The sequence below is a fragment of the Triturus cristatus genome, chromosome 5_1, assembly GCF_964204655.1.
Source record: "Triturus cristatus chromosome 5_1, aTriCri1.1, whole genome shotgun sequence".
Taxonomy (NCBI): domain Eukaryota; kingdom Metazoa; phylum Chordata; class Amphibia; order Caudata; family Salamandridae; genus Triturus; species Triturus cristatus.
Window position 1 is genome coordinate 46,330,346 of NC_140587.1, and position 18,155 is coordinate 46,348,500.

The window sequence follows — 18,155 nt, forward strand, 5'->3', positions numbered from 1 at the left end:
TGAAGTGTAAGAGCTGCAGACAAGTGAAGTGCAGGAGCTGCATGTCAGTGAAGTGAAAGAGCTGCAGATTAGTGAAGTGCAGGAGCTGCATGTCAGTGAAGTTAAAGAGCTGCAGACAAGTGAAGTGCAGGAGCTGCATGTCAGTGAAGTGAAAGAGCTGCAGACAAGTGAAGTGCAGGAGCTGCATGTCAGTGAAGTGTAAGAGCTGCAGACAAGTGAAGGGCAGGAGCTGCATGTCAGTGAAGTGTAAGAGCTGCAGACAAGTGAAGTGCAGGAGCTGCATGTCAGTGAAGTGAAAGCTTCAGACAAGTGAAGTGCAGGAGCTGCATGTCAGTGAAGTGAAAGAGCTGCAGACAAGTGAAGTGCAGGAGCTGCATGTCAGTGAAGTGTAAGAGCTGCAGATTAGTGAAGTGCAGGAGCTGCATGTCAGTGAAGTGTAAGAGCTGCAGACAAGTGAAGTGCGGGAGTTGCATGTCAGTGAAGTGAAAGAGCTGCAGACAAGTGAAGGGCGGGAGCTGCATGTCAGTGAAGTGAAAGAGCTGCAGACTAGTGAAGGGCGGGAGCTGCATGTCAGTGAAGTGAAAGAGCTGCAGACAAGTGAAGGGCGGGAGCTGCATGTCAGTGAAGTGAAAGAGCTGCAGACAAGTGAAGGGCGGGAGCTGCATGTTAGTGAAGTGATAGAGCTGCAGACAAGTGAAGGGCGAGAGCTGCATGCCAGTGAAGTGAAAGAGCTGCAGACAAGTGAAGGGCGGGAGCTGCATGTCAGTGAAGTGAAAGAGCTGCAGACAAGTGAAGCGCGGAAGCTGCATGTCAGTGAAGTGAAAGAGCTGCAGAAAAGTGAAGCGCAGGAGCTGCATGTCAGTGAAGCGTAAGAGCTGCAGACAAGTGAAGCGCAGGAGCTGCATGTCAGTGAAGCGAAAGAGCTGCAGACAAGTGAAGTGCAGGAGCTGCATGTCAGTGAAGTGCAAGAGCTGCATGTCAGTGAAGTGTAAGAGCTGCAGACAAGTGAAGTGAAGGAGCTGCATGTCAGTGAAGTGTAAGAGCTGCAGACAAGTGAAGTGCAGGAGCTGCATGTCAGTGAAGTGTAAGAGCTGCAGATAAGTGAAGTGCAGGAGCTGCATGTCAGTGAAGTGTAAGAGCTGCAGACAAGTGAAGTGCAGGAGCTGCATGTCAGTGAAGTGTAAGAGCTGCAGACAAGTGAAGGGCGGGAGCTTCATGTCAGTGAAGTGTAAGAGCTGCAGACAAGTGAAGGGCGGGAGCTGCATGTCAGTGAAGTGAAAGAGCTGCAGACAAGTGAAGCGCGGGAGCTGCATGTCAGTGAAGTGAAAGAGTTGCAGAAAAGTGAAGCGCGGGAGCTGCATGTCAGTGAAGCGTAAGAGCTGCAGACAAGTGAAGCGCAGGAGCTGCATGTCAGTGAAGCGAAAGAGCTGCAGACAAGTGAAGGGCAGGAGCTGCATGTCAGTGAAGCGAAAGAGCTGCAGACAAGTAAAGGGCAGGAGCTGCATGTCAGTGAAGCGAAAGAGCTGCAGACAAGTGAAGTGCAGGAGCTGCATGTGTGAAAGAGCTGCAGACAAGTGAAGCGCGGGAGCTGCATGTCAGTGAAGTGAAAGAGCTGCAGAAAAGTGAAGCGCAGGAGCTGCATGTCAGTGAAGCGTAAGAGCTGCAGACAAGTGAAGCGCAGGAGCTACATGTCAGAGAAGCGAAAGAGCTGCAGACAAGTGAAGGGCAGGAGCTGCATGTCAGTGAAGCGAAAGAGCTGCAGACAAGTGAAGGGCAGGAGCTGCATGTCAGTGAAGTGAAAGAGCTGCAGACAAGTGAAGGGCAGGAGCTGCATGTCAGTGAAGCGAAAGAGCTGCAGACAAGTGAAGTGCAGGAGCTGCATGTCAGTGAAGCGTAAGAGCTGCAGACAAGTGAAGTGCAGGAGCTGCATGTCAGTGAAGTGTAAGAGCTGCAGACAAGTGAAGTGCAAGAGCTGCATGTCAGTGAAGTGTAAGAGCTGCAGATAAGTGAAGTGCAGGAGCTGCATGTCAGTGAAGTGTAAGAGCTGCAGACAAGTGAAGTGCAGGAGCTGCATGTCAGTGAAGTGTAAGAGCTGCAGACAAGTGAAGGGCAGGAGCTTCATGTCAGTGAAGTGTAAGAGCTGCAGACAAGTGAAGGGCAGGAGCTGCATGTCAGTGAAGTGAAAGAGCTGCAGACAAGTGAAGTGCGTGAGCTGCATGTCAGTGAAGTGTAAGAGCTGCAGACAAGTGAAGGGCAGGAGCGGCAGATGATTGAAGTGCATGAGCTGCAGATTAATTACCTGAAAGACTTGAAGATTAGTGAAGTGCAGGAGCTGCAGATTAGTGAAGTGAAGGAGCCGAAGATTCATGAACTGAAGGAACTGCAGATTAGTGAAGTGCAGGAGCTGCATGTCAGTGAAGTGAAAGAGCTGCAGACAAGTGAAGTGCAGGAGCTGCATGTCAGTGAAGTGTAAGAGCTGCAGACAAGTGAAGGGCAGGAGCGGCAGATGATTGAAGTGCATGAGCTGCAGATTAATTAACTGAAAGAGCTGACGATTAGTGAAGTGCAGGAGCTGCATGTCAGTGAAGTGAAAGAGCTGCAGACAAGTGAAGTGCAGGAGCTGCATGTCAGTGAAGTGTAAGAGCTGCAGATTAGTGAAGTGCAGGAGCTGCATGTCAGTGAAGTGAAAGAGCTGCAGACAAGTGAAGGGCAGGAGCTGCATGTCAGTGAAGTGTAAGAGCTGCAGACAAGTGAAGGGCAGGAGCGGCAGATGATTGAAGTGCATGAGCTGCAGATTAATTAACTGAAAGAGCTGAAGATTAGTGAAGTGCAGGAGCTGCATGTCAATGAAGTGAAAGAGCTGCAGACAAGTGAAGTGCAGGAGCTGCATGTCAGTGAAGTGTAAGAGCTGCAGACAAGTGAAGGGCAGGAGCGGCAGATGATTGAAGTGCATGAGCTGCAGATTAATTAACTGAAAGAGCTGACGATTAGTGAAGTGCAGGAGCTGCATGTCAGTGAAGTGAAAGAGCTGCAGATTAGTGAAGTGCAGGAGCTGCATGTCAGTGAAGTGAAAGAGCTGCAGACAAGTGAAGGGCAGGAGCTGCATGTCAGTGAAGTGTAAGAGCTGCAGACAAGTGAAGGGCAGGAGCGGCAGATGATTGAAGTGCATGAGCTGCAGATTAATTAACTGAAAGAGCTGAAGATTAGTGAAGTGCAGGAGCTGCATGTCAGTGAAGTGAAAGAGCTGCAGACAAGTGAAGTGCAGGAGCTGCATGTCAGTGAAGTGTAAGAGCTGCAGACAAGTGAAGGGCAGGAGCGGCAGATGATTGAAGTGCATGAGCTGCAGATTAATTAACTGAAAGAGCTGAAGATTAGTGAAGTGCAGGAGCTGCATGTCAGTGAAGTGAAAGAGCTGCAGACAAGTGAAGGGCAGGAGCGGGAGATGATTGAAGTGCATGAGCAGCAGATTAATTAACTGAAAGAGTTGAAGATTAGTTGTTAGAAATGGGATTTCTGGTTGGCTAGGGCTTGCGCCAAAGCCAGACAGAAACCACCACTCTAGTCAGGGCTGGGGAGTTACACGCCAAAGATAACCCCTGCTCACCCCCCTTGGTAGCTTGGCACGAGCAGTCAGGCTTATCCCTGAGGCGATGTGTAAAGCGTTTGCGCGCGCACCCAGCAACAACACCCAAGGCCCACCACAAAGGAAACTCCACACAAGGTATTCTATAAAAATAGCCTTTGTATTATACACAACACATTAGATAAAAACACACACTCTACAATGTGCCAACAGGCACGGGCAGAATTTACAAGGGATTATATATACAGGGGACAGGGCCACCTGGACCACTGTCAGGAATTAGCACTTTTTAGAACATAGGAATAATACTGTAGTACAAAATAACATATGTAGCACACAACCAGTAACTACTGGTATCAGGTAAGTACCACCTACGCAACCCTAGCCCCCTTAGGAAAGTATTGCGCAGGGAATCAGGACCTCACTAGCACCACCTGTACTAGGGAGAAAACAACCACCTAAGTATCACAATACCTGTAGGGGTCTAAGCACATAAACACATGATGCATAACATTCAGAGGTGTAAAGCAAAGCACATGACGCATAAACACATTCAGAGGTGCAGGAAAGGAACAATGGCGCAAAAACTCACATTAGCCACTATCTGTGGCAGTCCCTAGGCCAACTGGCCTTGAAGGGGCCAGGACGCCCTGCGTCCAGAAAGTCAGGGCGCGCCGGCGCAGGCTGCGCAAACCAGCGCACACAAAGCACAACCTACACGTGGCAGTTGCCCACTAAGTGCTGGGCAACTGGAGAAATGCTGGGGCCAACGTTGGAGCCTCCCAGGGCTCTGAAACAAATGAAATGACCCCTAGAGCCTCGCAGGCTCTAAATAATAATGTGCCCCTTTGTTGGAGCCTCACGGGCTCTAGAAAAAGGTGGGGGCGACGTTGGAGCGGCCCGCTGCCTTCCGGGGCCGCTCTGCTGGCTAGGAAATGCCCCCGTAGCGTTGGAGCCTTCACGGCTCTGAACCAAATGGCCCCCGTTCGGTGGAGTCCTCCTCAGGGACTCGAGGAGAGAGATGCCCTCGCTGGGGCGGCCCGCTATCAGACGGGGCCGCCCGAGAACTGCGCTGTTCAGTGCCTTCGCTGGCACTTAACGGAGGACCAATGAATGCCCCCCAGCGCTGACACAGGTAGGTGGGGGCCCCCTCTCTGGGGACCTTCTAACCGAGATCACCCCCGACGTTGGAGTCCCGCTCGGGGGACTCGTGAGCCTCGCGGGCTCTTACAGTACTTGGGGAGGCTAACCCGGCTCCCCCTTCAGCCCCCACTCACCAGGACTTCGATGGGCTGCTCCGACGGGCTGCTCCGGTCAGGCGATGGGGACAGCTGCAAGGGAACACGCAGCGCTCCCACCTCCTCTGTGGCTGTGGGGCTCTCCTGGCACACGGGAGCCCCGCTTACTCGCAGACTTCCTGGTTCCCGTTTTCCGCCCAGTGCAGGAGCGCGGGGTAGGCTCCCGTCGCTTCCTGCTTTGAAGTCCCGCCCACGTCCCGGAGTCCCGCACCCGGCCTGCCTAACTTCCTTCGAGCCCGGCCGCGGCGGTGACTTCTCTCGGCAATAAGAGGGGTAGGCTCCCTCGTTACAGTGGATGTACGGCGGGGTGGGCACCCGCCGTAAAATAAACAAATAAGCGGGGTGGGCACCCGCCAACGAGCACGGCAAGGTCCCTGGCAGGGTGGGCACCTGCCAGGGGATTTCAGGATTGGCACCGCACGGGGGAAATGCCGGGTGGGCACCGGCTTGCAGCAATAAAGCGCTCCTGGCGCTAGGACAAATAAAAGCGCTTCCAAGCGCTAAAGGAGAATAAAAGCGCTTCCAAGCGCTTAGGCCTAACAAGCACCACAAAGTCCAGCAAAGTTCTTCCCTGCATGCAGCAGGGCAGGGGTGGGGGCAAGGCTGGACCCAGAGCCAGCTCACTGGGCCTCCAGGCAGGGAGGTAGTCCAAGTGGCGGTCCTCTGGTCCAGCAGCAGCAGCAGCCCCCCTCAGGTAAGATCCTGGCAGAGAACAGTTTCTGTGGGGACACAGCCCCATTTTTATACAGCAAACCCCTTTGTTCTGGGTTCAGGGTGAGGGGGAAAACCAGTCGCAGCTGGTTGGGGAGCACCCTTGATGTGCTCAGCCCCTCACTCTATTCATTGGCAGGGCTAGGGTCGTCAGTCGCACCGCAGGGGGCGGGGCCAGCATTGTGTGTGGAAAACCCTGTCCTATTCAGGACCCAGGTGTACTCCTCCCACCCATCTAGCTGCTGATCTCCCCATTCACCACTGGGTGACTCATCCTGACTCTGGGGAATCCCTAGCCCGTCACATGACATGACCAGCCAATCACGCGACAGACACACTGCACACAGAAGTGCCCACTTCTAGAAGTGGCACTTCCACACTAGGTACATGCATGCCGCACACATCATCGCGCAGCATTCACTCCCACGAGTCCGCACATACCAAACTCGGGCCTGCACACCCCACGCATCAGGAACTACTAGGGACACATACATTCCCCATGCATTCCTATGGGAGGGCAGGCCTATCTCACCACATGCACTCAGAGCACGCACGCACTTTACCCTGGGACACAGGGAAAGTGCGCAGAGACCAAACAATTACCACACCAAGTCATCAGTAAAAAGCAAAAAAAAGTTCAGGGGTGAACCCGCCAGAAGGGCCAAGTCCAACATTAGTGAAGTGCAGGAGCTGCAGATTAGTGAAGTGAAGGAGCCGAAGATTCATGAACTGAAGGAACTGCAGATTAGTGAAGTGCAGGAGCTGCATGTCAGTGAAGTGTAAGAGCTCCAGATAAGTGAAGCGCGGGAGCGCCAGATGATTGAAGTGCATGAGCTGAAGATTAACTAACTGAAAGAGCTGAAGATTAGTGAAGTGCAGGAGCTGCAGATTAGTAAAGTGAAGGAGCCGAAGATTCATGAACTGAAGGAACTGCAGATTAGCGAAGTGCAGGAGCTGCATGTCAGTGAAGTATAAGAGCTGCACATAAGTGAAGCACGGGAGCGCCAGATGATTGAAGTGTAGGAGCTGCAGATTAATGAATTGAAAGAGCTGCAGATTAGTGAAGTGCACGAGCCGCAGATTAATGATCTGAAAAACTGCAGATTAGTGAAGTGCAGGAGCTGCACATTGGTAAACTATAAGAGCTCTAGATAAGTTAAGCATGGGAGCAGCAGATGGTTGAACTGAAAGAGCTGCAGATTAGAGAAGTGCAGGAGTGACAGATGGTTGAAGTGCATGAGCTGCAGATTAATGAACTGAAAGAGTTGCAGATTAGAGAAGTGCAGGAGTGACAGATGATTGAAGTGTAGGAGCTGCAGATTAATGAACTGAAGGAGCTGCAGATTAGAGAAGTGCAGGAGTGACAGATGGTTGAAGTGCATGAGCTGAAGATTAATGAACTGAAAGAGTTGCAGATTAGAGAAGTGCAGGAGTGACAGATGATTGAAGTGTAGGAGCTGCAGATTAATGAATTGAAAGAGCTGCAGATTAGTGAAGTGCACGAGCCGCAGATTAATGATCTGAAGGAACTGCAGATTAGTGAAGTGCAGGAGCTGCACATTGGTAAAGTATAAGAGCTCTAGATAAATTAAGCATGGGAGCAGCAGATGGTTGAAGTGCATAAACTGCAGATTAATGAACTGAAAGAGCTGCAGATTAGAGAAGTGCAGGAGTGACAGATGGTTGAAGTGCATGAGCTGCAGATTAATGAATTGAAAGAGTTGCAGATTAGAGAAGTGCAGGAGTGACAGATGGTTGAAGTGCATGAGCTTCAAATTAATGTACTGAAAGAGCTGCAGATTAGAGAAATTCAGGAGCGGAAGATGATTGAAGTGTATCAGCTGCAGATTAATGAACTGAAGGAGCTGCAGATTAGAGAAGTGCAGGAGTGACAGATGGTTAAAGTGCATGAGCTGCAGATTAATGAACTGAAAGAGTTGCAGATTAGAGAAGTGCAGGAGTGACAGATGATTGAAGTGTAGGAGTTGCAGATTAATGAACCGAAAGAGATGCAGATTAGTGAAGTATACGAGCTGCAGATTAGTGAAGTGCATGAGCTGCTGATTAGTGAATTGCAGGAACTGCAGACCAGTGAAGTGCAGGAGCCACAGATTAATGAACTTTAGGAACTGCAGATTAGTGACGTGCAAGAGCTGCACGGTGGTGAAGTATATGAGCTGTAGATAAGTGAAGCATGGGAGCAGCAAATGATTGAAGTGCATGAGCTGCAGATTAAAAGAATTGAAAGAGCTGAGATTAGAGAAGTTCAGGAGCGTAAAATGATTGAAGTGTAGAAGCTGCAGATTATTGAAGTGCACGAGCTGCAGATTAGTGAAGTGCACGAGCTGCAGATTAGTGAAGTGCATGAGCTGCAGATTAGTCAAGTGCAGGAACTGCAGATCAGTGATGTGCAGGAGCCACAGATTAATGAACTGTAGGATCTGCAGATTAGTGAAGTGCAGGAACTGCAGATCAGTGATGTGCAGGAGCCACAGATAAATGAACTGTAGGATCTGCAGATTAGTGAAGTGCAGGAGCTGCACATTGGTGAAGTATAAGGGCTGCAGATAAGTGAAGTGCTGGAGAAGCAGACGATTGAAGTGCATGAGCTGCAGATTAACTGAAAGAGCTGCAGATTAGTGGAGGCAGGAGCTGCAGATCAGTGAAGTGCAGGAGCTGCACTTAAGGGAAGTATAGGAGCTACAAATTCGTGACGTGTATTGAAGAGTCTGGCTGCACTGTGAATTGAGAGGAACGAGGATTCTCAACTGGCCTGAGGATGTGCCCGCTGCTGCAGAATATGGCTCCGGGGACTAGTGGAAGTTGTACCAAGGACTACAAGAATGACAGAGAAGGGGCGGAGAGATTCTTACAGCTCACAGTGAGGATCTAAGGGCTACCAGACGAGCCTTGATGGTGCCAGAGTCCAAAGAGAGAGTCTGAGGGCAGGTGTAGGTGACAGGCTCCAAGAGCTAGCAGGGTGGCTTCTACAATACCAGAGAGTTCGAAGAAAGAGTCCAAGGGCAAGCAGAGGTGACAGGTTCTGAGAGCCAGCCACCTGAGAACGAGACGAGAGAGCCCGCCTCTGAGAGCCAGGAAAATGGCTGTGGTGACTGGAAGGTGGGCAGCTGAGGGTCTCTGAGGGACACTGAGGGTGTACAAGACCCAGCAGAGGGGACTCAAAGTGTCCAAGGGTTTAGGCATGACCCTCTCTGGTTGGGCAGCTGAAGGTCTCTGGCACCTAGGGTCAGGCTGATGTGTCTATGGGATAAGACCCCCAAAAGAGGGGGAACTGGAGGCCAGTGAAGGAAATGACAAACATTTTAAACATTTTAGCAGTCTACGTCCCTTGTGGGATGGAAAAGGGGGGCACATATTAATTTCATAGGCTCAAGGGGCGACTAGCCATAAAAGCGTTTGAAGACCAAAGGCCTACAGGAATTGAATTGCAAAGGAAAGAAGCCTCTAGGTGTGCACTGACACCTAGAGGAAAAGTGCCATTGTTGTCAGAAGGTCAAAATTTCATTATGATGATGAACGTGTGTTATGAGGTCCACACTGATGACGTCACCTCTGTCATATACAATGCCATTTGACCAGCGTCTCTCCTTCTGTCCTTCAGTGCATCACAGTCCAACACGTCTTCCAGTTTGTGGGTAAAGAAGACACCGGCAACGCCAACCTGACTGTGTCCGATTTCTTCACGGTAGTCCCCGGTGTGTTACTCTACCTGACTGACCCAACCGGCACCTGCCTGGCTGTGAAGAATGGTACCTGGGTCAATGCCACCGCCAAGATGGAGGAAGAGCATGGCAAGGAACCCATCGAACACATCGTGATGGAACTTCTAGAAGGAATAGAAGGACATTATAAACCCAACGAGACAGAGGTGAGGGGGAAGTACCAGAGGGTGGACAGAACCTGATGTGTGAGGGGTAAGCAACAGGGTAGGTGGGTCCAGCATCCAGCAGTGGTCAATGATACAGGGCAGAACACATCCAAGACCAAGTGATGTGTCTACTAGGAGGAACCTAAGAACATTATAAACCCATGAGACAGAGGTGAGGGGCAAGTACCAAAACGGGGACAGATCCTGAAGTGTGCATGTGGTGGGGCAGGTGGGTCAGCATCCAATGGGGGGGTCCATCAAACAGGGTGGAAGGACACAACTAGGAACTAAGAATGACCAAGTGATGTGCCTTCTAGGAGCAACCTAAGAACAGTATAAACCCAATGAAACAGAGGAGAGGGGCAAGTACCAGAGACAGAATAGATCTAAGGTGTGTGGGGTAACAGGGAAGGTGGGTTCAGCATCTAGCAAGGGTACATGAAACAGGCTGGAAGGGCACAGCTAAGAACTATCACAGATCACCAGCCAGAGCTTCTGGAAGGTATTGAAGCCCAGCATAAACCCAAACCCAATGAGATGGAGTGAGAGGCATGTAATACAGAAAGGGCAGAACTGAGGTGCACAGGCGAGGTCAGCATCCACCAGGGGCTTCTAGCTCTCAATGTCTTCTCTGGTTCTGTCTATTTCAGCCTACACATCTCTCTCTCACTGTCTGCGACTCACTGTGTCTCTCTCTTTCAATCTCTTTCTCTTTGACTCTATATCTCTCTTCCTGACACTCTCAGTAGCTCTCTGTTTTTTCACCACACCTTCCCAACGTAAGAGTTAGCAAAAACAAAAAAAGCCAATTGCAGCATGGCTGCCCCAACATATTTGTGGGACTACTGCCAATCATAGCATGGACAACAAAATGAGAATAAAAACACTGCCAACCACTGCTGAATGGCAACCCAAAAATGCCAATGTCACTTTACAAGTACTGGCACTGGCTTAGGCAGTGCAACCAGAAAACCTGCCTCAGGCGACTACTTACTGATACAGTGCCAGGTGCCACCACCGACTACCATATTCGGTGTTGGCGTGTACATAGTAGGTCAAGGGGTGTCAGTATGTGTATTGCAGGTCATGGGGTATCCTTTTGCTATGTAGAGAGTATAGAAGACCTCTGATCTAACAATGTCTCTGTCACCCCCCAGAATTGCGTCACCTCTCACCAGCTGTTGGAGGAGGCTGGAGTCGAAGGAGAGAGCACCGGCCATGAAGCCATCAGCCTGGTATCAGGTCTGATCATTAAACATGTGCTGAAGGGGACTTGCTTGACCCCCCTGCCGTCACCGGACTTCTTCGTGGAGTATATCTTTAATAAATTTGGCAATGCTTCCAGGAACTTGACCACTGAGGGTGAGTACCGTGGCGCCCCCTTCTGCCACGTCTGTCCTTCACCCAAATTCCGCTCCCATTCTAACAGAATTGAGCAGTTTGGGGCAAGCAGGACCCAGCACAACCTCAGATGATGTGAAAGTGAACCAGCCTTTCCTTCCAGTGTTTCATGGGAAATGAAGGGGTTGGACATAACAACAGCGCCTAGAAGATGAGGACACGTACACAGCTTTATGTACAAAATGCAGGCACACTATCTTACAAGGTGTTGGGGGACAGATTAGAAACAGCTCATAGCTCTGCTGTTCTGTATTTTGAAATCACCACTTTTTTACCCTCTCTGTGTTATCTATCAGACTCCGCTTGTCAATCTGCCCATAATGTACTAAGTTCCATACTCCTGAAAATAGCTTAAATCATTTAAGTGTGTCTGTACGTCCTCCCACCCCTTCGTTGAGAGTTCTTCAGACCTAATATGTGCCCCTACTTGTGTCTGGCAGGGGGTCCTTGCTACGGGCACCACTGCAGTAGGCTCGGGGTCTTCTTGCGCGTTATATTATGGTGGTAAAGCTGTCACTGGTTGTGGTGTTCATGAGGCTTCCCTTGATTAATTCCAGTTGCTAAAAGATAGGTTAATACCCCATCCAGGATCATTCACAGCATGCGGCCATCAGACCCGCACAAATTAACTCTCACTGCAAACATTCCTAGATGTCAAACTATTTGAAATATGTTTTGGTCAGAACCAACGTTTTTCTCTTAACATGTGGAATTTGAGCCTAGTGTTGGTTCAGTAAAGGCACAAGGCGGCTTTTGGAAAGAACTGTAAGTTCTGGGTCAATCCTGGATAAGACGCTCTATGACTTACTTCCTCCTCTAAACCTCAGAGAGACTCTTGACGGCTTTAATAATTTCTCTGTCCTTGAGTGACAATTCCTAAATGAGGATCCCTTTTGAAACCCTGTGTGAGCTGCTATAGAATCCTCTATTCCTGCTTAACTTCAGGTTGCAATCCTGTGAGTACTGATTCCTGCTCTATCCGTGGGTGGGATCCTCCAATCCTCTATCCCTGCTTCATTACTGGTTGAGATGTTGTAAGGGTTGATCCTTGCTCTATCCATGGGTGAGAACCTCCAATCCTTTTTCCCTGCTTTATTACTGGTTGAGATGTTTCAGGGTGGATCCCTGCTCTATCCATGGGTGAGGTCCTCTATCCCTGCATCCTTACTGGTTGAGATGCTGTAAGGGTGATCCCTGCTTCATTACTGGATGAGATGTTGTGAGGGTGATCCTTGCTCTATCCATGGGTGGGATCCTCCACTCCTCTATCCCTGCATCATTACTGGTTGAGATGTTGTAAGGGTGATCCTTGCTCTATCCATGGGTGGGATCCTCCAAACCTCTATCCCTGCTTCATTACTGGCTGAGATGTTGTAAGGGCAATCCCTACTCTATCCATCAGTTGGATCCTCCAGTCCTCTATCCCTGCTTCATTACTGGTTGAGATGTTGTAAGGGTTGATCCTTGCTCTATCTATGGGTGGGACCCTCCAATCCTTTTCCCTGCTTCATTACTGGTTGAGATGTTTAAGGGTTGATCCCTGCTCTATCCATGGGTGGAATCCTCCAATCCTCTATTCCTGCTTCATTACTGGTTGAGATGTTGTAAGGGTTGATCTCTGCTCTATCCATGGGTGAGATCCTCAAATCCTCTATCCCTGCTTCATTACTGGCTGAGATGTTGTGAGGGTTGATCCTTGCTCAGTCCATGGTTGAGATCCTCCAATCCTCTTTACCTGCTTCATTACTGGTTGAGATGTTTAAGGGTGGATCCCTGCTCTATCCATGGGTGACATGCTCCAATTCTCTATCCCTGCTTCATTACTGGTTGCGATGTTGTAAGGGTGATCCCTGCTCTATCCATCGGTGTGGTCCTCTATTGCTCTATCCCTGCTTCTTTACTGTTTGAGATGTTGTAAGGATTGATACTTGCTCTATCAATGGGTGGGATCCTCCAATCCTTTCCCCCTGCTTCATTACTGGTTGAGATGTTTAAGGGTTGATCCCCACTCTATCCATGGGTGAGATCCTCCAAACCTCTATCCCTGCTTCATTACTGGCTGAGATGTTGTGAGGGTTGATCCTTGCTCTATCTATGGCTGAGATTCTCCAATCCTCTTCCCCTGCTTCATTACCGGTTGAGATGTTCAAGGGTGGATCCCTGCTCTATACATGGGTGACATCCTCCAATTCTCTATCCTTGCTTCATTACTGGTTGAGATGTTGTAAGGGTGATCCCTGCTCTATCCATAGGTGTGTTCCTCCAGTCCACTATCCCTGCTTCATTACTGTTTGAGATGTTGTAAGGATTGATCCTTGCTCTATCCATGGATGGGATCCACCAATCCTTTTCTCCTGCTTCATTACTGGTTGAGATGTTTAAGGGTTGATCTCTGTTCTATCCATGGGTAAGGTCCTCCAGTCCTCTATCCCTACTTCATTAATGTTTGAGATGTTGTAAGGATTTATCCCTGCTCTATCCATCGGTGGGATCCTCCAGTCCTCTATCCCTGCTTCATTACTGTTTGAGATGATGTAAGGATTGATCCCTGCTCTATCCATGGGTAGGATCCTCCAATCCTCTATCCCTGCATCATTACTGGTTGAGATGCTGTAAGGGTTGATCCCCACTCTATCCATGGGCAGGATCCTCCAATCCTCTATTCCTGCTTCATTACTGGTTGAGATGTTGTAAGGGTGATCCCTGCTCTATCCATGGGTAGGATCCTCCAGTCCCCTATCCCTACTTCATTAATGTTTGAGATGTTGTAAGTATTGATCCCTGCTCTATCCATCGGTGGGATCCTCAAGTCCTCTATCCCTGCTTCATTACTGTTTGAGATGTTGCAAGGGCAATCCCTGCACTATCCATCGGTGGGATCCTCCAGTCCTCTATCCCTGCTTCATTACTGGTTGAGATGTTGTAAGGGTTGATCCTTGCTCTATCTATGGGTAGGGCCCTCCAATTCTTTTTCCCAGTTTCATTACTGGTTGAGATGTTTAAGGGTAGATCCCTGCTCTATCCATGGGTGAGATCCTCTAATCCTCTATCCCTGCTTCCTTACTGGTTGAGATGTTGTAAAGGTGATCCCTGCTCTATCCCTGCTTCATTACTGGTTGAGGTGTTGTAAGGGTGATCCTTGCTCTAACCATGGGTGGAATCCTCCAATCCTCCATCACTGCTTCATTACTGGTTGAGCTGTTGTAAGGGTGATCCTTGCTCTATCCATCGGTGGAATCCTCCAATCCTCCATTATTGCTTCATTACTGGTTGAGCTGTTTTAAGGGTGATCCTTGCTCTATCCATCGGTGGAATCCTCCAATCCTCTATCCCTGCTTCATTACTGGTTGAGATGTTGTAAGGGTAATCCCTGCTCTATCCATGGGTAGGATCCTCCAGTCCTCTATCCCTACTTCATTAATGTTTGAGATGTTGTAAGGGCAATCCCTGCACTATCTATCGGGATCCTCCAGTCCTCTATCCCTGCTTCATTACTGGTTGAGATGTTGTAAGGGTTGATCCTTGCTCTATCTATGGGTAGGGCCCTCCAATCCTTTTTCCCAGCTTCATTGCTGGTTGAGATGTTTAAGGGTAGATCCCTGCTCTATCCATGGGTGAGATCCTCTAATCCTCTATCCCTGCTTCCTTACTGGTTGAGATGTTGTAAAGGTGATCCCTGTTCTATCCCTGCTTCATTACTGGTTGAGGTGTTGTAAGGGTGATCCTTGCTCTAACCATGGGTGGAATCCTCCAATCCTCCATCACTGCTTCATTACTGGTTGAGCTGTTGTAAGGGTGATCCTTGCTCTATCCATGGGTGAGATCCTCCAATCCTCTATCCCTGCTTCATTACTGGCTGAGATGTTGTGAGGGTTGATCCTTGCTCTATCCATGGTTGAGATCCAACAATCCTCTCTCCCTGCTTCATTACTGGTTGAGATGTTTAAGGGTGGATCCCTGCTCTATCCATGGGTGACATCCTGCAATTCTCTATCCCTGCTTCATTACTGTTTGCAATGTTGAAAGGGTGATCCCTGCTCTATCCATCGGTATGGTCCTCCATTCCTCTATCCCTGCTTCTTTACTGTTTGAGATGTTGTAAGGATTGATACTTGCTCTATCAATGGGTGGGATCCTCCAATCCTTTCCCCCTGCTTCATTACTAGTTGAGATGTTTAAGGGTTGATCCCCGCTCAATCCATGGGTGAGATCCTCCAATCCTCTATCCCTGCTTCATTACTGGCTGAGATGTTGCAAGGGTTGATCCTTCCGCTATCTATGGTTGAGATCCTCCAATCCTCTTTCCCTGCTTCATTACTGGTTGAGATGTTCAGGGGTGATCCCTGCTCTATACATGGGTGACATCCTCCAATTCTCTATCCCGGCTTCATTACAGGTTGAGATGTTGTATGGGTGATCCCTGCTCTATCCATAGGTGTGTTCCTCCAGTCCTCTATCCCTGCTTCACTACTGTTTGAGATGTTGTAAGGATTGATCCTTGCTCTATCCATGGATGGGATCCTCCAATCCTTTTCCCCTGCTTCATTACTGGTTGAGATGTTTAAGGGTTGATCTCTGTTATATACATGGGTAGGATCCTCCAATCCTCTATTCCTGCTTCATTACTGGTTGAGATGTTGTAAGGATTGATCCCTGCTCTATCCATGGGTAGGATCCTCCAAACCTCTATTCCTGCTTCATTACTGGTTGAGATGTTGTAAGGGTGATCCCTGCTCTATCCATGGGTAGGATCCTCCAGTCCTCTATCCCTACTTCATTAATGTTTGAGATGTTGTAAGGATTGATCCCTGCTCTATCCATCGGTGGGATCATCCAGTCCTCTATCCCTGCTTCATTACTGTTTGACATGTTGTAAGGATTGATCCCTGCCCTATCCATGGGTAGGATCCTCCAATCCTCTATTCCTGCTTCATTACTGTTTGAGATATTGTAAGGATTGATCCTGGCTCTATCCATAGATGGGATCCTAAAATCCTTTTTCCTTGCTTCATTACTGGTTGAGCTGTTTTAAGGATGGATCCCTGCTCTATCCATGGGTGAGATCCTTTAATCCTCTATCCCTGCTTAGTTATTTGCTTGAGATCCTTAAAGCATTGATTCCTGCCCTAGACATGGACGAGATCCTCTGAAATGTGATCTCTGCTCTATTCATGGGTGAGGTCCTCCAATCTTCTGTCCCTGCTTGATTAATGGTTGTGATCTTTCAGGCATTAATTCCTGCTCTAGACATGGATGAGATCCACTAAGGATGGATCCCTGCTCTATAAGTGGGTGAGATTCTCTAAGGCTTGATTTCTGCTCTATCCATGGAAGAGATCCTCCAATCCTCTGTCCATGCCTCCTTACTGGTTGAGATGTTGTAAGGGTGATCCTGTTCTATCCCTGCTTCAATACTGGTTGAGATGTTGTAAGGGTGATCCCTGCTCTATCCATGGGTGAGATCCTCCAATCCTCTACCCCTGCTTCCTTACTGGTTGAGATGTTGTAAGTGTGGTCCCTGCTTCATTACTGGCTGAGATGATGTAAGGGTGAGCCCTGCTCTATCCATGGGTGGGATCCTCCACTCCTCTATCCCTGCATCATTACTGGTTGAGATGTTGTAAGGGTGATCCCTGTTCTATCCCTCGGTGGGATCCTCCAGTCCTTAATCCCTGCTTCATTGTTGTTTGAGATGTTGTAAGGGTTGACCCCTGCTCTATCCATCGGTGGGATCCTCCAATGCTCCATTCCTGCTTCATTACTTGTTGAGATTTTGTATGGGTGACTCCTGCTCTATCCGTGGGTGAGATCTTCCAATCCTCTATCCCTGCTTCCTTACTGGTTGACATGTTGTAAGGGTGATCCAAGCTCTATCCATGGTTGGGATCCGCCAATCCTCTATCCCCACGTCATTACTGATTGAGATGTTGTAATGGTTGATCCATGCTCTATCCATGGTTGAGATCCTACAATCCTTTTTCCTTGCTTCGTTACTGGTTGAGATGTTTTAAGGATGGATCCCTGTTCTATCCATGGGTGAGATCCTCTAATCCTCTATCTCTGCTTCGTTATTTGCTTCAGATCCTTAAAGCATTGATTCCTGCCCTAGACATGGACGAGATCCTCTGAAATATGATCTCTGCTCTATTCGCGGGTGAGATCCTCCAATCTTCTGTCCCTGCTTGATTAATGGTTGTGATCTTTCAAGCATTAATTCCTGATCTAGAAATGGATGAGATCCACTAAGGATTGATCCCTGCTCTGTATGTAGGTGAGATTCTCTAAGGCTTGATTTCTGCTCTATCCGTGGAAGAGATCCTCCAATCCTCTGTCCATGCTTCCTTACTGGTTGAGATGTTGTAAGGGTGATCCTGCTCTATCCCTGCTTCAATACTAGTTGAGATGTTGTAAGGGTGATCCCTGCTCTATCCATGGGTGAGATCCTCCAATCCTCTATCCCTGCTTCCTTACTGGTTGAGATGTTGTAAGGGTGATCCCGGGTCTATCCCTGCTTCATTACTGGCTGAGATGATATGAGTGATCTCTGCTCTATCCATCAGTGGGATCCTCCAATCCTCCATTCTTGCTTCCATACTGGTTGACATTTTGTAAGGGTGATCCCTGCTCTATCCATGGGTGGGACCCTCCAATCCTCTATCCCTGCTTCATTACTGGTTGAGATGTTGTAAGGATTGATCCTTGCTCTATACATGGCTGAAATCCTCCAATTCTTTTTCCTTGCTTTATTACTGGATGAGATGTTTAAGAGTGGATCCCTGCTCTATCCATGGGTGAGATCCTCCAATCCTCTATCTCTGCTTTGTTATTTGCTTTAAGGATTGATTCCTGCCCTCTCCGAGGATAAGATCCTCTAAGACTTGATCACTGCTCTATCCGCAGGTGAGATCCTCCAATTCTCTGCCCCAGCTTCATTATTGGTTGAAATCTTTCAAGCATTGATTCCTGCTCTAGACATGGACGAGATCCTCTGAAACATGATCTCTGCTCAATCCGCAGGTGAGATCCTCCAACCTTCTGTTCCTGCTAGATTAATGGTTGCAATCTTTTAAGCATTAATTCCTGCTCTAGACATGAATGAGATCCACTAAGGTTGGATCCCTGCTCTATCCGTGGGTGAGATCCTCTAAGGCTTGATTTCTGCTCTATCCATGGGTGAGATCCTCCAATCCTCTGTCCATGCCTCAGTACTGGTTGAGATGTTGTAAGGGCTCTTCCCTGCTCTATCCGTGGGTGAGAAGTCCTAAGACTTGAT

The 18,155-nt window shown here is 48.8% G+C and overlaps 1 protein-coding gene across 1 annotated transcript in view; it reads left to right on the forward strand.

The window, feature by feature from the left end:
• SLC39A4 (solute carrier family 39 member 4) overlaps positions 1-18,155 on the forward strand; it is a 122,459-nt gene that overhangs the window by 27,740 nt on the left and 76,564 nt on the right. Inside the window, exons 2-3 of the mRNA XM_085604355.1 lie at positions 9,215-9,481; positions 10,639-10,843. Coding sequence (XP_085460481.1) covers positions 9,215-9,481; positions 10,639-10,843 — 472 coding nt within the window. The remainder of the gene's footprint in view (positions 1-9,214; positions 9,482-10,638; positions 10,844-18,155) is intronic.